At 38.0% G+C, this 23905-nt stretch overlaps 3 protein-coding genes and 1 long non-coding RNA gene across 11 annotated transcripts; 3 read left to right on the top strand and 1 right to left on the bottom strand.

Moving 5' to 3' along the window:
• Positions 1 to 148: 148 nt before the first annotated feature.
• LOC147865704 (PCNA domain-containing protein) lies at positions 149 to 5066 on the bottom strand. Of its 5 annotated transcripts, none has more exons than XM_087316039.1 (7): positions 4914 to 5065; positions 3628 to 3717; positions 3041 to 3195; positions 2280 to 2403; positions 1866 to 1985; positions 787 to 857; positions 149 to 493 (listed from the first exon to the last, which is right to left on the bottom strand). In XM_087316039.1, exons 1-7 carry the CDS (start codon positions 5025 to 5027, stop codon positions 250 to 252), a joined length of 918 nt encoding a protein of 305 aa, XP_087172165.1. In that variant the 5' UTR covers positions 5028 to 5065; the 3' UTR covers positions 149 to 249. The 5 variants fall into 5 exon arrangements, with proteins under 5 accessions (XP_087172165.1, XP_087172168.1, XP_087172169.1 ...); XM_087316042.1 differs by having other exon boundaries at positions 3041 to 3239; positions 3628 to 3733; positions 4914 to 5040; XM_087316043.1 differs by having other exon boundaries at positions 3628 to 3733; positions 4914 to 5040.
• Positions 1071 to 1566, top strand: LOC147865705 (uncharacterized). The gene is made up of 2 exons (XR_015529429.1): positions 1071 to 1140; positions 1418 to 1566. It is a non-coding gene; the product is annotated as an uncharacterized LOC147865705 (long non-coding RNA).
• Positions 5067 to 8493: 3427 nt separating the features above from the next.
• Positions 8494 to 10899, top strand: LOC147865703 (trans-cinnamate 4-monooxygenase-like). The gene is made up of 3 exons (XM_087316038.1): positions 8494 to 9516; positions 9908 to 10044; positions 10191 to 10899. The coding sequence occupies exons 1-3, from the start codon at positions 8675 to 8677 to the stop codon at positions 10796 to 10798; spliced, it is 1587 nt and encodes a 528-aa protein (XP_087172164.1). The 5' UTR covers positions 8494 to 8674; the 3' UTR covers positions 10799 to 10899.
• An 8137-nt stretch (positions 10900 to 19036) lies between these two features.
• Positions 19037 to 23153, top strand: LOC147865702 (GRF-interacting factor 1-like). Of its 4 annotated transcripts, XM_087316037.1 has the most exons (6): positions 19037 to 19247; positions 21596 to 21672; positions 21941 to 22019; positions 22264 to 22546; positions 22616 to 22711; positions 22791 to 23153. In XM_087316037.1, exons 1-5 carry the CDS (start codon positions 19173 to 19175, stop codon positions 22702 to 22704), a joined length of 603 nt encoding a protein of 200 aa, XP_087172163.1. In that variant the 5' UTR covers positions 19037 to 19172; the 3' UTR covers positions 22705 to 22711; positions 22791 to 23153. The 4 variants fall into 4 exon arrangements, with proteins under 4 accessions (XP_087172163.1, XP_087172162.1, XP_087172161.1 ...); XM_087316036.1 differs by having other exon boundaries at positions 19038 to 19247; positions 22616 to 23153; XM_087316035.1 differs by having other exon boundaries at positions 19039 to 19247; positions 22264 to 22711.
• Positions 23154 to 23905: the final 752 nt, after the last annotated feature.

The raw sequence follows: 23905 nt of genomic DNA, 5'->3' as shown, positions 1-23905 counted from the left end.
AAATGATACAACATTATCACATATAATAGGTTAAACAAGAGACGAGTTTTCAAACATTTTGAGTAAGATAACTACTTTGATATTCTCAAAAGCATCGCATTTTCTGGCACCATATATATACTTACAAGTCAACATCCATGATGACACATCTAATGAAGAAATTAATTAATTGTTTAAGGCGAACAAATTCCAAATAATAGAAGCATCATCAGGTTTCCAAGAAAATGGACAAATTAATTCAACCTGACCCTAGGCATCTGTGTCTCCCTCTTCTTCTGGCATTACATAGAATTCAATATAAGAGACACGACCCTGCTGCATATTGTTCCCAGGATCCATTTGCTGTTGTTGTGCATGTGTTAGTTTCACAGGGATTAAATGCTGAACCTTCAGCAATCCGGAACCTCCCATAGTTAGCTTGCTCCCCCGATTATCCTTCAGTATATTCCCAGGAATGTTGGCAGTTGTTGCTCTCAGGAACTTGTATTTGTATCTGTAGGGAATGCGGGAAGCAAGAGGAAAGTGGGTTTGTAAGCATAATGTTTTAAAGGAAACTGTCTGCAAATGCCCTTAAGTTATCATTATTTTCCCAAACACCATTGATCAAACAGCAGATAATTGCTCAGAAGGGGTTGACAATGGCGTTTGGGGAAATAACTGAAACCTAGAGGTATTTCAGGCGATAAACCAAACTCCAGAATATTACAGAGTTTTCCCCAAAATACATTTTAAAACAAAAAGGTTCACTTGAGGCTAAGATGCAGAAAACTAGACATGGAAGCTCACTTATGTGAGATGTGGTTGTTGCATTGGAAGGCAATGAAAAGGTCTGCTTGTGCATTATATAATAAATCGATCTGTTACATTACAAAACACAAAAGAAATGTTATGGTCAGAATGGAATCAATTTACAGAGCTACAACTCATTTTGATCAATTCTCTTCCAGAATCCTTATATGGTAGGTTTGTAAACCACCCATTTCAAAGTAGCTTGGGAACTATTACAAAACTTTCTATACTTTATGCCCCTTCAAGTCAGAAGTATATTGTTTTACCTTCAAAAAGTAATATTTAAACATTACCAGTAGTTTTTCATATATAAAGGGAATATCAAGCTCAAATATTTTTAGAGTGCATCTTGTGGACAATCTTACGAGGATTTTAACTATATATGACAGAATTCTATAATCAGATTAACGTCAAACTGCATATTGGAGTCCATACCTTGCAATGCAAACAGAAGCTATCTAATATCCAGTTGAAATGTACTTCGAACTGTCTAAAATTGGCTTGTATTATAGCAACTAGATGGCACATTAGATGGTCAACTCCTTTACAATTATTACACATTCCAAGATCAGAAACAAAAGTTCTTGCTTGACATAAACTGACGAAAAGACACTTCACAGACCCAAAGAATAGTCTATAGCTTGTTCCAAGACAGGAGTGTAACCTGAAAGCTAGAAGATTTTTGTATATATGATGAAAACATGGAAAAAAAAAGTTTATATTTGGCAAGAATCTAGCTGTTTTAAGAATGATCTCTATGCAAGATATTTATAAAAAGCAGTCTTCGTTAAATCAACACCATTTCTGGGAAGGTAATAATCAGTCATGTTTCATGTAAATATTTATAGATTACTTGATAAAAAGAACCATCTAGGGATCTTAGCCCAGAATCTTGACAATTCACCAGCAAGAAGAAAATGTTAACATCTCTATCAATAAACCAAAACACCATTTACAAAAGCTAAATCTCTTCCATATAAGTAGCATGAGCAGTTTATAAGGCTCAGAATTTGGAAGCGTGAAGATCCACAGTATTTAACTTATGTATCCACATATGAAACGGATAGTTCACTAACCTGTAGATCACCATGGCCCTCAGCTCTAAATATAACACTAGGTGGATCTGGGCATATAGTGATTTGGACACTTGATCCTGGCCATTCAAGGTCATCAATAACTTCCTTCAAAGCGGCTGTCTGCAAAAGAAAGATAAAGAAAAATACATTCTAATTACTATAAAGGCCAAAACTCTGGAAATACCCTTGAGGTCAATCATCAAAAGAGAGAAAAAGGGGATGAATTGACCATATAATTGCTTGAAATAGGTTTAACTAAGGGCATTTGGGGGGAGAGAGAAAAAATCATGGGTACTTTGGAGGCCTTCCATATTATAGATCAATTCAGTGGTCTGCAAATTTATAGTCCGGTTTGATATTTTTCACATCCGCACGATGTAGAAAATACAACTAGCTGAAACTGTATATTATCACCTTGACAGCAAAACTTTGGGGCATTACATCATGTTCATCTTCAATGTTGAAATCCCTAGGAGTACTGTCTGGGATCCTTGTTCTTATTTCTGCATAAATCGATGTCTCATTTGCATCAATTAACCTGCACGAAACCCAGAAAGTGAGGGAAAGATTCTAAGAGTAGAAGTCTATTACAACAACTTTACTTCTATGCTAATGTGATTCATGACACTTGCCACACTTTAGTTGAAAATATTCTTTACAGAAGCACATTCAACATGTTCCCTAAATATTGGCAGGAAGTTGTCGAGGAAGCCAGTAAACCGATGCTATCAAAAAAACATGAGTAGCATAGTCTTGTGAAGAATTCTTTCTTTTGTCCCTGTTTTATGATGAATTTATTCGCCATTAGTGAACCCTGTAACACCGACTGAGAACATTCACCTTACTTTTAAACATGATAGCTTGAGACTCAAATGAAACTTGCGTTACTTTTTTGGCATGATAAGTTGTGTCTCAGATGAAGCATTAGTGAGGATTATGAATTAGACTGCATTATCAGAGATTTAAAGGCAACTTGTTGGGATTTCTGAATTCAACCTTGGTCTTTAAATTCACAAAACGCAAAGTTTACTTGAGATTAAACTGAGAAGAAAAAATATTTGTCAAAAATTGAGATGATCAAAATCAAAGAATATTGTGCATATGTGACGCGAAAAGAAGCACAGAAACCCTGGCACACAATTTCACAATCATAGGCACAAAGGAAAAAATCTTACTTTAGAAGTAGTTGCATGTCAGAGCCAGGATATCGAATCTCAAGTGCTGTGGTACCAGCAGAAGATGTGAAGGTGCTTAAACTGTCAACAAGCAAACCTAAACTAACCCCGAACCTTGGTCGCACTTCAGCTTGATACATGTACTCTCGGAAAAGCTGTATGTACATACCATTGGATTCTCCCTCAGCTCCGAATAATACTTCATGAAGAGAAAATTTTCAGTCACTTTCTTAACCAATTAGAATTTTTGTTAGATGTATTCTCTCTTGTTGATGGTAGACGTATTCCTTCTAGTTTATGTTAGAAGTGTTCTTATGTGCCTAGGAAAATTCTTGTTTCCATTAGATGCACTTTGTTTATCTTAGAAGTATTTTCTTTTAGCTATGGGAAATAGTTTTTATCTTACAACAAACAATATTTCTTGTTTAAGGGGTTCGAAGTGTTTGTGTTTGTGTTTATGTTAATAGTAGTATTCTTTCTTGTTTATATTAGAAATATTCTGATGTGCCCCATGATAAGTCTCTAACATTTTCTTTCTCTTTAATTCTAGTTTTTAAATCAATCAATAAACAAATAATTAGAGTAACCTCTTTGCGGAAGTAAACACGTGCTTGGAGGCAACTCCATTCCTCAACCATTATGACAACTCCATGCTCAGAAACTTCACAGATTGCATCCTAACAATACATTCACCTTTTGAGAAAAATCATTCTTAGAAGCTGTCACAATTGTATAAAAAACAAAATTTCACCATAATTACACAGAATGATATCTGTGCATCCTTAATATAACATACAGTGGTTATTCTTTTCTATTCTACTAGAATTCATGACTTAGTACAGTTCATAAAGCTCAAGAATGGAGTGTTGCACATTCTGCAACATCCCAAATTTCATAGCATGAATATCAATTATGAAAGATTTCACAAATATACAAGATTTTATAGCATTATTAACACATATGCAAGATTTCTTCACAACAATAACATGATTAATACACGGAATGGATTTAATCGAGTACTTAACTAGCATGGTTTTCATCCATATCACCACATAATCTCTTGATTTAGGTTTGATTGAAGCCGTAGAATGACAAAAGTGGTTTTGTTCAGTAATTAAAACAAAAACAAGTCATGATTAGAGCATCATACATCAGGAAACAGAAAAATAAAAGTACAATAATATGCCTTTCTATGTGGAACAAAACGATTCTTTTGAGAATTAAACAGAGAATAAAGTTTAACAATAGTCAAATTAGAAAATTATGCTTTCGAGAAATTAAGAGAAAAGAAGGTGGTGTTATTGCATAAAAGAAAGGAAGTCATCAGAAAACCAAAGAAGAGTTGCGAACGTCCACTTACACACAAAAAAAAAACTTTCAAGAAATAAATATTGGCGATTCGTGCAACAAATCAGGAATTTTCATCTCGATTAACAAGGGATTTGAATAAAAAACTTGTTTCTCTGTGAGGAAGATTATTTTGAAAAATTAACAGAAATGTAGAAATGTATCCATTACAAAGAGACTGCGCCAAGAAGTATACATAACAAAGTTTTATTAAAGCATAATAAAAAGGAAATCTACCCGAATCAAAGTTTATTAAGAAACTATCGGAAGACAACCCGTCGAGAAATAAACTAAAAAAATCACATTGAATAAAGCATCCAAGAACAAGATATGAGAGGAAACAGAAAAAAGAAAGAAATCATCAAATAAAGGAATTCATCAGTAAACAAAAGAATGTTATAAAAAAACGGACGATCACGTAACTTTCTGTAAAGATGAAGGGATAAAAAAGGAAGACGGCAGAAGAAAGGAAGGGAGGGATGAAGAAGAAGAAGAAGAAGAAATTATGATGAAAGAATAAGCTTACCTGTTGCCTTTTCCACCGAACGCAAGAGAGAGCATCGACGAGACCTTGAACATTATCTAGGAGACAGATGAGCTCCAGAGCGTCACCATCCTCGTCTTCTGCAGAAGAGCTCATTTTCAGCAGAGACCCTTGCCAGCGAAAGAGAGGAACTACTCAGTGCCTTCTCTCCTCTGTCTGTTTTCCTTTCGAGGCTTTTTGAAAAGCAAAAAAAGCACGCACACTGCATAAAAGGGGAACAAATTTTGAAGCTTCATTTTTTCAAATGTTTTGGTTTTAACTTTTAAAGGTTGGGTTTCACATGGAACTTGGAAGCTTCAAAATGTAATGTTAGATAGATAGATATATCATTTTAATGTCGGCGTAGACCCATTGTGATCTATGAAACGGGGCCTAACCCAAGCTCCCGCTTTGTCAGGCCACATAAGCCATTTACTGTGGAGAACTAGAATTCATTCTATCACACTAACCTGGTGGCACACAACCCAAAAGTTAATAATTGGGTTCTCGATTTGTTGAGTGCCTGACACATGCCAAAATCCTCAATTGCATTTCAATTGCACTTGTTTATTATTTATTAGGCTACATAAGTCACTTTGTTTTCATAAGTAGCTTAGGATGTTGCCAAGTGTGGATCATGAAATGTTAAGCGTTGGATGTTGGCTTAAATCTCGACAAGAATATGTATGATGATAGTTTCTCACTATTGTGTTTGCACCTCATCACCGTAATAGAGTAAATGAGATGTGTGTGTGTGTGTGAGAGAGAGAGAGAGATCAATGTTTATAACTTGTATCAACATAATGGGAGAAGATTATAGCGAGATAAGTAATCTTAATAAAAATGCCAATAAGGTATATTGTCAAGACTTTAGACAAGAGCATGGGCTTTGTTTACAAAAAACTTATTTGCATGTACATAGAGAAGATAAGATCAATTGAGTAGTGATGGGATAGTGAGGAAGATAAGATCAACCGAGTAATGATGGAATAGTGAATCGGATATTCAACGTACCCCATTCATGCAAAGATATCTTCCATTCATTAAGCCAAATTATGGTGGGCTTATGCATGAACATGCCTTGCGTAGTGTATATTCACTCACAAGATGTGCACAGTTGAGTTTGTTATCTCAAACATACCCATTCAAGCTCAATATTTATTTTGTTGTAATGTCAAGCGGAAGATGAGATTGAGTTTTGTTTATTCCCCTTGAGCTCAAAACGGAGGGTAGCCTAAGGTGTTTAACCATTATGGTAGCCCACATCATCACTGTCAACGCACACTCCCATCAAACAACTCATAGTATATTAGGAGCTCCCAATGGGACTTAAACACCTCGTGGAAAAGAAGGTTCATAGGTCAAGTAGTTGAACGAACCAACTTCACTCTTTGGAAAGATCCAATGCACAACATTCTTATCCAAAGGCAAAAGAGGAGGCCAATTGGCGAGAGGAGACCTTCCAACATAATTGATGAATGATTATCTAATTGCATATTGTCAATATCATATACTTCTTTGCTTGGGATTGTGAATTTGCCAAGGATTTGTGGTGGAAGTTGCATGACATGTATGAAAAGAGCACCACATCGGATAAGTTCTATTGTTGAGTTTGACTGATTCGATCACCACCCATATCAACGAGTTTGACGATCGTTCAACACCTAAAGGGGTTGAAAATACATGTCAATCTAGAGATGCAATTAACAATGTTGATTTGGACATTGCTGAGTTTTGTGGAATCATGCATTTGGCATGTAGTTCACATAGTAATGGTTATCCATTTGAACAAAAAGGTGAAAGGTTTAAATATTGATAAGGCTACAAAACAATATATTTTCTCATTTTTACATGTTGAGCATATAGTGCGATTTGTAGAAGCTATGACGATGCCATATTGAGAGGGGGTGATGAGTTGAGTGTCACACTAAAGTGCACACATAGAAAGTTGAGATCGTATATGTGTGTCGTATTCACATGTTTAGACTTTGTTCTTCGAAGTATGAATAATTCTTCTTAGGAAGGAGATGCACATCAACAAAACTTGTGTACTTAAGTCCCATGATCGTTAAAAATATCTTTAACTTATCAGGAATAACAAACTATCTAGAAAATGTTGGATTTTTTATGAATTAGCCAATATTAACCCATAATTGAACATGCACTTCCGCTTCCAAGCATCACACAAACATTAGTACTCGTGTAGTTATTTAGTTTATACTTAACATTACTTTATGAATGGAATATTGTCGGAGCACTGCAACCTAATCTATCTAATGCCTTCTCGTGCCTAATTTACCTAATGCCTTCGCTTAAAGCATTATCACACACTACTTTTCAATGAGATTGACCGTTACCCTCCTCATAGATTGTGAGAAGGCCTTTGGGATAAAATGGTTTTCTCATGAGTGTAAGAGTTTGAGGCTCAAATTAATCCCAACCAAAAGTCTCCCTTTTATTAGGTGAAAAGTGAAGCTCATGCCAAAATAGTGTACGCAATGCTTCCTTCAAAGTTCCATTTTTCATCTATTAAGAAGGATTTGGATCCACTTTCCAACAAGTCTATCCTAATTGGAATGGTATGCAAGACTATGATTTAAAACATCTACTATTTCTTGTTGATTCTGTGATGTTATTAATCTCCATGGACAAGGTTAATCCTTAGCTTTGTATACGTAGGGTTTAAAAGAGGTTGACTCAACCCCCTCATTCATTGAAGGCTAAAGAAGACTTGTGACAATTCCAACCTTGCCAAATAGGAAATTAGAATATATATAGCTTGTTGTGCGGAGGGTACTCGTGGGCCTCTGGTATACAACACAAGGAAATCGGGAAAACCGTGGACAAACGGATCATTGTTTCATTTTGGTTCTAACTTGGGAGAAAGAGTGGGATTTGTTGAGCCATCACCATCACCACCACTAGAGGTATGTATATAGGTTTATATGGATATGGATATGGTAAGAGAGAATATGGATGTGTGAGGGTGCGAGGAAAGTGAGGAGGAAGACAGAAGGCGTGACAGACATGAGGGAGAGAGTGCCATTGCCATAAGTCAGTCATGCATGCATGTGCAACATGGAAGGATTGCGTGAAATGAGCGTTGACCGGGTCAAGCTTGGGGCCTTGACTGGGTCAACGCACCGGGAGGGTTGGGGCCGGTCCAATTCCAGCGTCTCCACACAGAAACACACACACACACGAGACGAGATGAGTGTGATTTATGGGCGCCCATCGTTTCTGATTCTGCCTTTCTCTTTTTGTCTGTATATATATATATATATATATAGTTCTGAAGCAAGTTTAAAAGTATATAATTCAATAAGCCATAGAAGTATCAGTATGAATGTAATAGGCTCATTGTAAAGTGAGGTGCTAGAATTATTAGATGGAATCGAACAACGATCTTCTTCTGATTTTGATTTGATCATCAGATTCTCCCCCTTCTGCTTCTCCTTTCTCCTCCTGCTGCAGCTGCCCCCCCCCCCCCCCCCTTTTTTATGCCCCTCCATGTTTAGCATCTTCTTTTTTCTTTCTCTTGTCCGCCGTAACTAAAGTTCTGTCTTCTTAGGGTGAAAGATTTGTTCGTTCTAAGTTCTAACCAACCAAGAATAATAAACAAGTTCTATCATATTTAAACAGAAGAGAACAGAACATCAAAATTCTGGTCGGTACCTCCAAGATTTGAATTAGGGCTCCAATCATCACGTGATTAATATCTCTCTCTCTCGCTGTCTCTCCCATCCTTAGTGATTGATAATCGCATGGCTGTGGTAGTAGCCGTACTCGGCGGGTTTGGCGATGTGGCGAAAGAATGGATGGGCGGTGGGACCGATGCGTGGCTCGTGGCCATCGTGATGGGCCTATTGGCCGTGGCCGCCGCCTCGTGGCTCCTCCGATCCTCCCGGCACCTGAAGCTCCCTCCGGGCCCGTGGCCCCTCCCGGTGGTCGGTAACTGGCTCCAGGTGGGCGACGACCTCAACCAACGGCTCCTGGCCAAGCTGGCCCAGCGCTACGGGGACATCTTCCTGCTGCGCATGGGCCAACGCAACATCGTGGTGGTGTCGTCCCCCGAGCTCGCCCGGGAGGTGCTCCACACCCAAGGCGTGGAGTTCGGGTCTAGGACACGGAACGTGGTCTTCGATATCTTCACTGGCAAAGGCCAGGACATGGTGTTCACCGTCTATGGTGACCACTGGCGCCGCATGCGCCGCATCATGACTCTCCCTTTCTTCACCAACAAAGTAGTCCAGCAGAATCACCTCACCTGGGAGGCGGAGATCGACTCCATCATCCAAGACGTCAAGTCTAACCCTGATTCGGCCACCTCCGGGATCGTTCTCCGCCACCGGCTACAGCTCTTTATGTACAACAATATGTTCTGGATGCTTTTCCATCATCGATTCCCAAGCCTGGATGACCCCCTCTTTCTTCAGCTCCAGCAGCTCAATAACGAGCGGAGCCAACTTGCACAGAGCTTCGAGTATAATTACGGTGACTTCATACCCATTCTCCGCCCATTCCTCAACGGCTACCTCAAACGCTGCCAAGAGGTTAAAGACAAACGGCTCGGCCTATTCAAAGAAGCATTCGTGGAACCACACAAGTGAGTAGTACTTGATCGATTTATTTATTTTTGCATTACACTTATAAAAAATACAATTCAATTCATGGTCGTACTTAGCGGTGGCCGGCGTTAATTTGACGCTTGTTTAATGATTATTTATGATCACAAACTATCATGCCGATTATTTCATTTCATATTTTGCCTTGATTTCAATCGATGTAAAAGGAACTACAACTAATAGGAGAAGCCTAATGTTATCATATCATTCATGATTACGTACTATTGGAAATTCCTCCTAAAACCTTATCTGGCATAGACGGTTTAATGGATCGTAAATATAGGTGCAAATTGGGTGTGTTTAAAATCCTGATTACTTATTATAATTATTGTAGCTGTAAAAGGACATTAAATCTTGATTATTAATTTATAGGGAGATGTTGAAGAAGAGGAAGACCCCGTTGAGCAACGAAGAGAAATGTGCATTGGATCATATCCTCGAGGCCCAAGAGAGGGGCGAGATTAATGAGGACAACGTCTTGTACATTATAGAGAACATCAATGTTGCAGGTAATTATAGAGTGTTGATTTGAGTGCTAATCAAGGAGAAGAAAGATGATATTAAGTGTCAGGCGATCTCCTTTTTTTCAATGTGAAATTGAATTTTGTGTCCGTGTCTTGGATCTGATAATCTGATGGTTGATGTACATACATAGCCGTGGAGACGACATTATGGTCGATAGAGTGGGGCATAGCGGAGCTCGTGAACCACCCAAAGATCCAAGAGAAGGTGAGGGAGGAGCTGGAGAGAGTTCTAGGGAAGGGCAAAGCAGTGTCGGAGCCGGATGTGGGCCGGCTGCCGTACCTGCAGGCGGTGGTGAAAGAGACGCTCCGTTACCACATGGCCATCCCGCTCCTCGTGCCTCACATGAACCTCAAACAGGAGAAGCTGGGTGGCTATGACATCCCTGCTGAGAGCAAAGTGCTTGTGAATGCCTGGTGGCTGGCCAACAACCCCAAGCTCTGGGACAAGCCCGATGAGTTCCGGCCCGAGCGCTTCTTCGAGGAGTGCAAAAACGTGGAGGCCAATGGCAATGACTTCCGATACCTGCCATTCGGTGTGGGCCGACGGAGTTGCCCGGGCATCATATTGGCCCTGCCCATTCTGGCCTTGGTCATTGGACGGCTCGTGCAGACGTTTCGCATGGCACCGCCACCTGGCGTCAATAAGGTGGATGTCTCCGAGAAGGGGGGGCAGTTCAGCCTCCACCTCCTCCATCACTCTCGCATCGTCCTCAAACCCATCCATGAAGGAGAAGATTAATAAAACTAAAACATCTTTTCCTTTCATGGTTTTTCCTCAAGTCTTATGGGCAAATAATGTTGACATGTAATTGTGTTTCACTTAGGGGCACGTTTTGTCTATATCTATATATATGTATGTATGTATGTATACACACTAATGTAATACTTGGGTGGGGCTTGGAAGTAGTTCTCTTTTGTTTTGTTGGCTTTACCTTTATGTCAATTGTAACTCGCTAAAAGATCGAATAACTTACTTTTGCTCGCAGACATGAGGGTATCTTGCAATTGGTTTTCCCTTTAGATGTTAGTCAACATTTTCAAGTAACTTGCACATAGTTTTTGGACATCTTGCAAATGGTTTTTCCATTGGATGTTAAGTCAACGTTTTCAAGTGACTTGCTCATAGTTTTCTCGCACTCGACTTTCCCTTTTCAACATCCAAGATTTTGTGTATTGTTCTTGGTTCTTGCTATTTGCTTCCTTTTATCAATGTTTTATTATTTTTAATACATTCGGTTTTTAACCAAATTGGGACAACTTGATTGGAGTGGAGTGTTAGGACGAATACATGTTGATTCAATCATGAAATATTGTGCATATAGTGTTTTTAATGACCGGTGACAACTTGATGACGTTGGGAGTTTTAAGACATTATGTGATGATTTGATTGTGAGAGAACTATTTAGTGGTGCAATGTCCTTTGGATGCTAGATATTGCTTGTTGGGATGAAATACACAATTTTTCTTTATTGTCTTAAGATGCACTTATTTCAATTTGCTCAATCTAAAATGCCCTTCAACATCAACCAATAAAGAAGTTAGGTTATGAGCAAATGGTGGTGCCCATTGGCTCTATCCAATAGAGAGATCATAAATGTTATTTGAGCAAACGATGGTGAATCCATCCCCCTTTATTTAGTTGTATGTGTTATTTGAGCCTTTTAATTCTGTCAAATGCATGTGCTTCTATGCAAATATCCGGTCAATCATACTTTTTGTTGAATGAAATGATATGTGTTGTTTGACAATTATACCCTCGATTTATTCCCTCTCCTCCATTTTAGAGTTCTTGGGGTACTTGAGAACGTTAGCTCGTGACAATCATGCTTCCATTTTCTTCTCTGCCTCGTTAGATTTTACAAATAAGGTGCATGTATTAATCATCACTAGTAAAGCAAAAGGAATGAGTAGCTTGCAAATGTTTTGTTTTAGCTTGTTAAAATTTCTAATGTAAACTCAACAAGCATAGTATCATAGACAAATTAGAGAAGAGAGGGTTGTGCAAATGGTGATTTTTCAACCTAAACCTCAATGGATGACCATGTTCCCTCTAATTGAAGCATGTAATAACCAATATGTACTTTAAATTGTCCTTGTTATCCTTGGGTTTATGAGCAAAAAATTATGATAACCTTGAAACAACTCAAACCATTATCGTCTTATATCATTCAACAATGCACCCCCCCCCCCCCCCCACACAACAACAACAAAAAAAAACATTGGAACATTGGTGGTGTGTTTGTATGTTTTTCATTCCCATAAATTTGTTGTGAAAGTCTTTTTTGCATGACAAGTGTTTCTTAGTACTATCTAATGGGATACGTCCCTCTTCTCACCAATACTCTATTATATTTACTCCCCATCTAAAGTTTTCCCCTACTCATTAATAATTATTTCCCTCTTCTAGAATGCCTTGTTTTTTTTTTTTTTCCAAAATAAAGCTACTTTCCCATTAGTTAGGAAGGATTATTACAAGGAGACTATACAAGGAAGCTTATACACAAAACAGGGAATCTCCCTCAGATCAAGATCAAGAAAATGAGACTACTTACATAGTTTTTCAAACCAACTACCTAAAGTAAGTAGATACCTATACCTAAAAGCAGTGACCTTTAGTGTCGGCCAGAATGAGCCGACTCCCGGGGCCTACATCGAAGGGAGGGAGGCGTGAAAGAAGGAAATAACCATCGTGGGGGCTGGTAGTTCCACCTCGGTCCACTTTCTCCTAGCGTCACCAAAGGCGTGTTCCGCCATTTCTGCCAAAAGCGCAACCGGGTAGTGGCCACGTCATTGGAGTGGTTGCAAACCTCATCTAATTGCCCTTGTAGGCTGTTTTGTCTTCCATACCCATCTCTCTATTGACCCTTTGCATGCATTTTCACTTCCACCCACCATTTTTTTTGCTACAAGAACAAACACACGAATGTGCAAGTAAGAATTGTCAAATGGAGACCAGGTGGTCATGGCTTCAACAGCTACATACCACAGGCATGCATCTAGTGAAATAAGAGATATCTATGGAGTAGTAAAGAGGTGAGAAATTTGGGTCTTGAACCCAACATGTAGTGCTAATAACAACTTACAACTAGGGTAAGGTAATTACGATAAAAGAAACAAAGAGATTATTACATGTAGAAATTGCTAATAAGAAACAAGAATAGATGGATATGTATCCATAGTCATATATTTCGTTTTTTGGCATCGAACACCCACACACTTGGGGGATCCTAGCTAGTAAACACAATATACTCCATATTACATAAGGACTCAATAGGTAAAAAATAGATAAAACAAAATGGATCATATTCATCACATATATAGGGATCTTAGAAGATGCCTATATATGTATGCATAAAACAATATTCATTACATATATATGCATCTTCCCTTGTACATGAAGAGACAAATAGTAAGAATACTAAATGTGCTAACAATAAAATTTAGAGAATAAGAAAGAACATAAATTTTCATGAACTATGACAGGTCACAATAAAGGACCATCTAACACATGAAAATTCAATATAGCTCCATTATTTTGTGTTTTGATGTAACTTTTGTGGTTATATAAAGCTACCATCACGCGTTATTCTATATAACAGATCCACAAGATCCATAAGTTCGTGTTGGTAGTGTTGTCGAAATTTTGGCTTATCATTATGAAATATGTACAGTAAAACAAAAGCTTATAGAAATATCTATGATTATTCTAGTAGATTCACAAGTTCATTTTGATAGTCTATACAAGTAGATGCCTATGAAATGTTTGTCCATAACATTTTATTTGCCAGTTGGAAAATGTATAAAGAGACAAAATATTATAGAGTTATCTATAGAATTCGTTTGCTTCCTTCATCACTTCTATAGTGTTTTGAAGCTGCCATTTGTACAACTACAAGTGCATGTAATCTACAAGAGTTGATGATGGTGATATTAAATCACAAAAGTCTATGAACATGACCTATGGTGCATGGGGCTCAAAATGAGTGATACACAATAGTCTCCTCTATTTGTGCAAATGGTGTCACCACACATGGCTCATGCATATCCTTAATGTCGTTTCTATGTTTACGTAATAATCATAAATGTGTGCCTAAGAGGTGGGACTTGGTATGTCCAACTTGAACAAGTTTTGTTAGATTAGTGCATGCATTAATTAATTGTAGGATTTGTTGATGGATGGCTGGGAATTCTGCACATCATAGCATGAGATGCTCTTCATCTTCAACCTCGTGAAGTAAATGTAGTTTTTTATAGTGAGCCCCTCCCAAGGTATACAAGTATCTTTTTTAAATCCATGAAGACCAATGGTGCTCTATGACACAAGGTTACCCCATTGTGAGGATCAAACTTTGGTTCTCTGAATTTTATGATTTGATGTCATAGTGTGAGGCTGCCACGGAGTAGAGAGAGAGAGAGAGAGAGAGAGAGAGAGAGAGAGAGGTCATATTTGTAAACATCTACACTTTACCCATTGTTAAAGTTGGGATGTAACTTTAATCTAGTTAAATAAAAAGGAAGTATATGGTAAAACTATAAACCTTGTACATGGGTTTCATCATTCAAATATACTACCTAGAGCAAACGCCAAAGCCTATCTCTCTCTATATCATTCTCTTAATTGTAAGTTAATAGCCTAGTCATTACATCCTCACTAGCTTGTAATTACCTAAGCGTGGACTAATGGAAACTTAATCGAGTTGGTGAAATCTTGATCCTTCTTTCTTCTATCAAGTTCATGGGAAATGTGGTAAAATCTCTGCATGTTTGCGCAAAAGTTTTCGCCCCGCATGTTTGGTTAAGGTATAAGTTGAGTTTAGAGCTTATTCGAGCAATTAGGTTAGGTTATGTGTTAGTACTTCGAGAGGTATTGATACTTGCTCTCACTTGTCTTGCCCACAAAAGGACAGACAATGTACATCCCTACACACCAACCTCGAAGTGGTTCTCAAGAAGAATATCCAAGTAAGAAGTAAGCGTTTGGTAAGAATATCAAAAGATGTTACAAGATGTTTGGTGTCCAATGATGGTTGTTGACATGTTGTGATGTTGGAGATTGTGAGTGGGAGTAGTGATGAAACAAGTTGAAATGTGGATTTTCGTTGATGAGTAGAGGAGTGTGTTCAAAGAACTACATATATCGTTGAACTTTAGAAACAATGGAGCATACAATCACATAACCCATCGTTGTCATGCATGTGAGAGCGGAACAAGATCATCGGGAGCTTGAATCAGATAAGATGGTGGTCCTTGACAAAGAGTTGAAGATGAGTGATGGATGTTCCATGTAAATCCATGTAAAATGTGTGGGACCACTTGGGATTTCCCTTTTTTTGAGAATGTAGAGTGACAGAGAAACCCTTGAGAGTACGTTAATTTGAAATGGCAAAAACTAATGTATTATCCACATTAGGTATTTGTATGTACAGTGTATGTATAGAGTACCATTTGAGTATGTACTGTATGTCTTTGATGTATGTATGTTAATGTATGTAACAAACGAAGCCTAGTAGGTTCGAGCCCCCCCCCCCCACGAAGCTGTGGCTCGGCGTAGACGCAGTAGTCTGCAGAGCCACAGTGAACTGTGACAGGAGCAGGCAGCAGCAACATGAACAGCCGTCTCTTCCTTTCCTCCTCTTCGCCAGCTGCTCGCAGGGCGGTCTGAGGCCTTCCTTCCTCAGAATCTATCTCTCCACGACGCCCTTCCTTTACCTGACTCTCTCCTGAAAACCTTCTCTTTATTTTTGGGTTTTGGGGGGATGGATGGATGGATGGATGGATGGATTCATTCAATCAGCCGACCCAAGGTTTTCTCAAACTTTTTTTTGCATCAAAGCCTTTTCCAACGAAAATTCTGTTCATTGCTCTGTTGGTCGGGCGCCGGACATCTCGGAATCCGGCTGTGGGTTCGACTCCTCCTGCCATTTTTTGATACATTCTTTTTTCTTTTCCTGTAACAACTTCGTCAACGGAATTCCGAAGTGTGATCCAGTAAGTTTGACATGAACCTCACGGCATCCTCAAGACAATGGCGAGACCCGAGCACTCAAATGTATGGAACCAAATTATGACTCTTGTGTAACCGACACGATATCGTGTGTAGATGAAATCCCCATATTTCTTGGATTTTCGAATTGAAAATTTTGTGTCAGTTCTCGTTCAATCGAGAATAACAAGACACTCAATTACGAATCTTTCGTCTAATACATTGAATTTAATTCTCAACATATTACGGCAAATCTTTGAAGATTGATATCAAGATATAGTTGAGGGTTACAATTGTCAACCTCGTTGCATGGGGTGGGCAAGATCAATATTAAGGAAAGAGGGGGGGGGAAAGTATGGAGGAGTTTTCTAGAAGTAGGAGTCACAAGTTTCAATCGACAACACATTGCCTTTGTTGTTGTAAGCCTCTTGCACTTTGCTTTATATAGACGAGGAAAAAAGAGATTAGAGAGCAATACCTCTACCTTAAAAGTTGGAAAATCAATAAGACTTTAGAGGAGCTTATCATTTAACCTTTACGTATCTTGACATTTTACGTGTTTTTTTGTCTTCCTCTCCTTTTACATTACGGGGACACAACACCCTTTGATAACTTCTACATTTTGTCTCTCTTCCGTTACATTATTTCCTCATATTGAAGCCAATACACATGCCAATGAAATGATGACAAGTATTGAACAAGGAGAAAACCTAGGAAATTGAAATTTAGGCCAATGTAGGATAATGCTAGATTATATTGATTTCAAGATGCTTTGTTGATTAGGAGTTCATCTATTACGTTAGTTAAACGTAGACAGGGTATATTGAATTTATTTCAAGGTGCTTTCGCTCGCAATGAAAAATGTACTCTTGGAACTAGGCCCACAACAAAAGGAGTTACCTTGTAGTTCAATATATGTTCATGTTAGTGAGAAGTCGAGATTTCCACATGAATGCTTGACCCCAAATGGTATGTGTGGTAGGTAGTTGATACCTTTGTTAAGCAAACAATCTTGGCATCACTATATTCCAGGATTAAGCATATTGAGATCATGAACACGATTAGACCCTATGTTTTTTGGCCTGAAATAACCATAAGTTGTATTCAAGATTTAGGCCATTGTACTTGACTTGCATATCTTTTTGTACATTATTTTAAGAGTGAGAGGAGTAACCAAGGAGCAAAGTAGAGAACAAAAGTGAAGGGGGGAATATGAAGAGGGCTTCATTCAAACGTTTTGACATTCATTAGCGTGATATTGAGTGAGAGAAGTAACAAAAGTAACAAACCAAGTTAAAGGAGAATATAAAGAGAGCTTCATTCAATTGTTTTGACATTCATGATTGCGATATTGAAGATTTTATTGCTAGGACAACTACAAAGTTCGAGGAACTTACTACCAAAGACATAAATATTCATAAATATATCATGTTGAAAGACGGCAAAGTTTTAAACCATTCAAACTTCCCATAAGATATTACTATCCTGAAACAATAGCTTTGTGTATGAGTTGCCACAACCCAATGTTTAGAAGTGATAGCAACACCTCATAAAGGCAATGTTAATAATATGTGTTAGACTGAATTGGTAGGGAGTCGGGACCTTTCACATCTCTTATATAATAAATGTATAAAGGCAATGCTTTTACACTCACAAATGCCTTATTATATGTATAATATATATATATACCCCGCTTATAAGGGTTTGGTCATTTGGCACGCTTAGTTCGAAAAAAGCTTCACAATTTAATTGTTACTTATGATGCTTTCTTGTGAGGAACACCTTAGTGCACTACTCAAAGTACACTTCACTATTGAGCTCAACATTGAACAATATATAAGACTGGGGAATAGTTCACTCTACGAACAAATTACTTTATATTGTATTGTCACCGTATTATACTTCCCCACCAAGATTGCTCACACTTTTATTATCCAAACAACTTAGTTGACTATTCAACTTGTGGTTCAGTACTAGAGTGGGTACTCCACTTTTCTACTTGATATTGTAGCTAGTTTACTGATAATATCCTATTTTACACACATCCTATCATCACAAAAGTGATAAGTGACTTGATGTAAATCACAAAAAATGGCATGCTTATGACAAGTACAATAAATAAGTAAGCTTGACTTGGAATAACTTGTGGGCAAGGAAAGGTTATAGATTTTATGAGACTACAATAAATACTACTGAATTATAACTCAATTGCATAATGTTTTGTATGTTAACCTTTGATAGCTTGTTGTTTTTGGTTTGCTAGTTAACAACGATGTACATGGAATATGCAATTGACAAACATTTACGCCATTGACTCGCATGTTATCCTCAGGGCCGTATGCCCACGTGGGTCGATTTGAAATGGAAAATCTCAAAGCTATTGATTGGTTTCGTTTATATTCGGTTGTATGTGTTTGCTCGAATATATTAGTTTGAAGGTGTTTTCTAAATTCTTGCTACAACACACTTTTTCTTTCTATGATCAATGCATTTTGTTCATGGGTCTTTGCCCGAGCATTCAATATGAGCCAGACCTAAACGTGCTCCCAAAGACAGTATGTTGGACCAATGCTTTAAAGGTGCGATTCGAGCACAACTTTCGAGTCCAAGAAAAGTGTTACGATTTCGTTGCATGCAATCCGCCCCAATCCAAGGCGACCGATGATTTTGTTATGCCATATGAATATGGAATTACTCATGTGTGTGCGTGAGTGAATGATTGAAGGCAGGTCCACTAGGTTTCGTCCGAGAATGAACCCCCACACTCTCCTATAGGCGTGTTGTGTAATGAGAGAGAGAGAGAGAGAGAGAGAGAGAGAGACCCATGAACCATAGCTTTGCTTGCTAGGGACAAAATCTGATGGCTATTCAAAAACCATGCTTTGCTCTCTTTTGATTTGATTGAAGTTAGGAGAGAGAGAGAGAGAGAGAGTATCGTTCCCGTGACCTCTGTTTTTCTCTCTCCCTCCTCCCCCCCCCCCCCCCCCCCCCCCCTCCCTTCCTTTCCCCCTTTTTTCTTGGTTAAGCTGAAGACTCACTCAACAGAAGCCCACTCACGCGCAGACAGAAATTAAGGGAACTTTTGCCTTTTGCTTTCTGTTTTCTGCCTTTTGCCTTTTGTCTTTCTGCGATGCAGCACCCCATGCAAGCTCACATGGGGGGTGCTTATCCCGCCCACAACGTTACGACAGAGCTGATTCAGAAGGTATTTCACGTTCTTTCCATTTTGCTTCCCCCCTTTCTTATGCTCATATATGTCGTTCCAAGTGGAGATCTTTGCTGGAATAAAATGAAGCCTTTTTTGTTTTTGTTTTTTTTTGAAACCCTAGATTAACTATTAAAGAGGACATACAAGTTTCATGTTTATTATATATGGGATATCTGTTCGTTGCAGTATCGTTTTAATCTATCCGTTTATGTGTTTCTATTGAGAGAGAAGTTGGAGCCGTGCTCACAAAACTACTTTTACTAATTGGCCCAAATCGTTCATTTTATAGGGAAGGACGTACCAAATTTATAGATATTTAGCTATGAATATTACCTTATATCTCTATTGGATTTTCTTCCATTTACAAACAAGAATTAAAAAAGTCAATGGGTGTTTTAGTGAAAGATGGCACATTTTTCCTGACATAATGATAGCTCACTGCGAGAGCATACTTTAAATATATAATAATTTGACAAAAAAAAAGATGTATTTCTATCAGAAATTTGTTTCCCTTACAGTGAAAAAGTTGAAAAACTCAACAATTATTTTTAGTGAATCAGGGCATCTTTCTCCTGAAATAAAAGGTCTTGATGAGACGTCACTACTAATTTGTTAGGAATGTAGCACAGAAATCATGGGGTTTTATTGAATTTGGTTCTCTTTACTTTTGCAATCCCAAAACTTGATGGGTGTTTTAGTATTTTTTTTATCAGTTTTGTTCCATTTGCTATGAGCAAGTGTCAAAATCTATTGAAGTTTTAGTGAATGAGGCTCCCGTTCTCCCAAAGTAATCGGTTTCTTTGAAGAAATCCTACAATTATACTTGTTTTTAGCACACCAAATTATAGAATTGTATTGGACATTTTATAGGTATTCCAACCAACAAGTTTGAAAGATTCAATCTATGGTTTAGCGAATGAGAGCACTTTTCGTGAATACTGAATAGAATCCTAATTTCTAAGAAGTGCCACATTGAGTGCTATTCAGTAATGGTTTTGTGACATGTATGCTACATCTTCAAGGACTTATTTTCTTTCATGTAGAGCAGTAGTGACATTGTCGGCAGGGGCAGAATACAATGTTACTGGCACAAGGACTTCATAAGGAGAGTTAAGGGGAAAATGTCCTTAATGAAGAGGCATAGTACATAAACTGGTGAAAAAGATCATATCCCACTTTTTAGCATTGTCAGTCTTTTATTCAAGGAACCTAGTTTGAAAACTGATTGTAAAGGCTATATTTCAGGATGAAATAGGACAGTACCTGATAAAGCACATTGTGCGAGCATTGCCTTTATATGTCCCAAAAAAGTTGCCCTTCGAGTTTAAATGTTTAAATATGATGGTTGTAGTAGTACTAAAGCTTATGCTTTATGAAATTAAGGTATTAAAACATTCATTCATGCGTTTATTTTAAGATCATACACAGTCACACTTTCCTCAAAAAAATGTCAATGCATTTGAGGATAACAACAAGAGGCATCAATGATTTGCAAGTGAAGATTTCTCAAGCATAGAGACCAAGGGTCTCTTCATTGACCACTATCTATCATGTTCTATATGAGGTGACAAATAATGCATTAATTGGACCTTGTTGCTTCCATATGCCTTATAAAACCGGATATTTTTTAGTATAATCACTCCTTTAGTACCCCAATTTTTTTGTTTCATCCAACCTGTTATTGAGATTATATAATATAGCGAATGCCTTCTGGAAAATCTATGAACATAAAAAGCTTCATGAATGAACACAGGCATCATGGTTTATGAGTGCATTAGCTGATTTTGCTTCTCTTTGTAGATGGGTTTATCAAATTGTTGTATGTAAATTGTTTGGATCATCATTATTAGGCTACCGCATTTTCTATATTCTCTTTTGAATTTTCAACTGGGTATGGTTTCCTGCTATCTGTGCCATTTTTAAACCCGCATTTGAGGTTTTGGTTATGCAATCTTCCCTTCCCGTCAATTTTTAGAATGATTGTAATATTAGCATATGGTAATGAAGAATGCTTAGAATTGTGTATTTGAGAAGGGCAACCCAGTAACCGTTCTCAGGTTGGAAGTTACCATTAGTTGAACAATTGATCAAATTTATGTAATAAAGGTCCATACATTATTTTGAATACTGTGGATGGAATTGATCAACTTTGACTTTGGGTTTTATGAATGATGTCTTCATAGGTAACCAAGATAGAAATCTTAGATGTTAGAATGTAATTCTAGCACAGAAACATCTGTAACATGGAGGTGTAATTTGTGAATAAATCATTTTGAGAAATTATAATTATTTTGTCTTCAGGAAGTGCATATTGACAGTATGCTTTCGCCTTGTCTTTATTGTAGTATCTGGACGAGAACAAACAGCTGATTTTGGCTATACTGGACAATCAAAACCTTGGTAAATTAAACGAATGCGCAGCGTAAGTGTTCACATGCAGCCTTCTTTAGGGGAGTCATTACTAGGTCTTGTTTTATTTTGTGAGTAGATGATGAATACAGTCAAGGACTCATTGCCACTTTTCTATGGATATGGTGGATTAACCATGTGTTGTATGTGTACCAAGCACCTGTGGTTTGCAATGTAGTAGACAGTATGATATTCTGTGAAGCATTTCCGATATCTTCATCTTATTATTAGAATTTACCTTATTATTCAATGAGACTAGTGCGTCATTTCGTCACATGCAGCTATCAAGCAAAGTTACAAGCAAATCTCATGTATTTAGCTGCAATTGCAGATTCACAGCCTCAACAACCATCCGCACAAGTACGTTGAATTTGTTTTTTTTCTTTTCCTTACAGGTTGTAACTTCAATTGAAAGAGATTTCCTTGAATGAATCCATGCATTTCCAAAATATTATCCCATTTCCATTAGGCACACTACACTGACTTTTTGCTATTTTTCTTGTTATTGGACATTTTACCAGATCACACTGGGGAACTTTATGTATTTGGTTCAGATGTCATTTTGGGCTTTTAAAGATACCAAACATCTTTTTCATTTTACTAGGTTCCTCAAGCAGCAATGATGCAACAGCCAGGGATGCATTACATGGCACATCAGCAAGCTCAGCAACAGATGGCAGCACAGCAGTCCTTCATGGCGGCAAGGAACCCGGCTCCATATCCTCAACAGTCATATCCAATGCTACACCAGCAGCAGCAGCAGCAGCAGCAGCAAGCAATGCAAGGGCAACATGGAATGAACATGGGAGGTAGTAGCTCTCTTGGGGGCATGGCATCTGAACAAGGGATGGGTGGTTTTCCTGACTTTGTTCGCGGACACCCAACAGGTAATTCTGGTACACCATCAGTAAGTAGGGGTTTGAGTGGGGGTTTCAAGTCAGATATGCTGAGTGCAGAAGCTGCCCATGGCACACAAGGTGGTAATGGTTCGGGACATGACGCTGAAACATCTTATTTGAAAGCTTCTGAAGAGGAAGGGAACTAAGCTATAGGTAGTTTCTAATTTTCTAGGGAATTTCTCTTTATACTATGCGACAGATGTCAATTCTTTTTGGTTTTGTTTCTCTTAAGTGGGGGTTGATTGCTAGCCAAGGGGAGGGGATGGAAATTGAACTTCTTGCTGATGATGTGCTGAGCAATGGCTTGAACCACCAAGGAAACATCCCCTCTTCCCTTATGGTGGCTCTCCTTTTAGGTAGTAAACAACAAGTGTTGCTAACTTCTCCAAAACACTATTGTGAATGGTGAATGGTTTCTGGGCGGTGTTCCTTTATGTGGGTTTAATATTAGCACTTCCTCTTTTCTGTCTCTAAAGAGGCAAGTAGATTGTTTTGAGAGCCTAGTATGAAAAGCTATTGTAAAGATTTATAACTCACAATGACAAAATAGTTTTGCTTTTTTCTTATAAAAAATAACTTGTTTTTTTTATAAAAATGGTCACATCTTTTCATTTTTAATCAAAACATAACTGGAGATGTTTTTACTTTAAAAAGAAATATGCCTGTTTATTTGAGTATTCCTGCATAGCAGTACATTCACAAATAAGAGGTAGTGAATGCATCTCCCAGTGATATGCACATAAGGTCTTGTTTGTCTATATGTATGTTTGTAGATATTTCTCTAGAATGTTCTGGCTGAACCTTTTCTTATATTGACAAAGTAAGGATCTCATTTTAAGCAAAGCAGCTATTTGTCGAGGAAAATTTTGTTTCTGGATATGTAATAAGACTAATCTATCTTCCTTTAATTTGTAGAGGATTTGTGTTAAATGTTGCATTGTATCAGGAATAGGACTGATTTGTTGAGAAACCTGTGAGAGCCTTGTTATGTGGTCCCCCGTTTGCGCCCATAACTATGCATGCAATGGGTGAAAATTGGTAGTAGTTAAAACTGCTGTGCGTTTCAGAGCTCAGAAGCATTGATCCTGTAATGCAAACGTAATGGTGGATGTGATATGCTTGTTTAGTACCTTCTCCTTACAAAGCTCTTACTATAGGAATTTGGTCGTCTCTATTTGGAGGTGATGATAATCATGTTGTTTATCTCGCATGTTCTGTAGAGTTAATCCTTACAGGATGCTCTCTATGTATGTGAATGTCAATGTTCTTTTGAAGTTGATTTGTCTTCTACGAGGTCTTGTTTTTATTGGGTTTGCTTGTGTCATCTCATCATGTGCTTTTTTGCAC

This window comes from Azolla caroliniana, unplaced genomic scaffold, assembly GCF_043228905.1.
Source record: "Azolla caroliniana isolate FFs.n. ecotype wild unplaced genomic scaffold, voAzoCaro1.0.p SCAF_3, whole genome shotgun sequence".
Lineage (NCBI taxonomy): Eukaryota > Viridiplantae > Streptophyta > Polypodiopsida > Salviniales > Salviniaceae > Azolla > Azolla caroliniana.
Note: the sequence above shows the minus strand (reverse complement) of the source record. Positions and strands in the feature narration are given on the sequence as shown.

What these genes read in the sequence shown, in the direction of transcription:
- LOC147865704 (XM_087316039.1), bottom strand. Translation starts at nt 5,027, where the DNA reads ATGAGCTCTTCTGCAGAAGACGAGGATGGTGACGCTCTGGAGCTCATC. An exon ending in GACATGCAACTACTTCTAAA is followed by an intron (nt 2,404 to 3,040) that starts GTAAGATTTTTT and finishes GGTTTCGTGCAG; the next exon opens with GTTAATTGATGCAAATGAGA. An exon ending in CCCAAAGTTTTGCTGTCAAG is followed by an intron (nt 1,986 to 2,279) that starts GTGATAATATAC and finishes TTTCTTTTGCAG; the next exon opens with ACAGCCGCTTTGAAGGAAGT.
- LOC147865703 (XM_087316038.1), top strand. Translation starts at nt 8,675, where the DNA reads ATGGCTGTGGTAGTAGCCGTACTCGGCGGGTTTGGCGATGTGGCGAAA. An exon ending in GCATTCGTGGAACCACACAA is followed by an intron (nt 9,517 to 9,907) that starts GTGAGTAGTACT and finishes ATTAATTTATAG; the next exon opens with GGAGATGTTGAAGAAGAGGA. An exon ending in AGAGAACATCAATGTTGCAG is followed by an intron (nt 10,045 to 10,190) that starts GTAATTATAGAG and finishes GTACATACATAG; the next exon opens with CCGTGGAGACGACATTATGG.
- LOC147865702 (XM_087316035.1), top strand. Translation starts at nt 19,173, where the DNA reads ATGCAGCACCCCATGCAAGCTCACATGGGGGGTGCTTATCCCGCCCAC. An exon ending in CGACAGAGCTGATTCAGAAG is followed by an intron (nt 19,248 to 21,595) that starts GTATTTCACGTT and finishes TCTTTATTGTAG; the next exon opens with TATCTGGACGAGAACAAACA. An exon ending in CTCAACAACCATCCGCACAA is followed by an intron (nt 22,020 to 22,263) that starts GTACGTTGAATT and finishes TCATTTTACTAG; the next exon opens with GTTCCTCAAGCAGCAATGAT.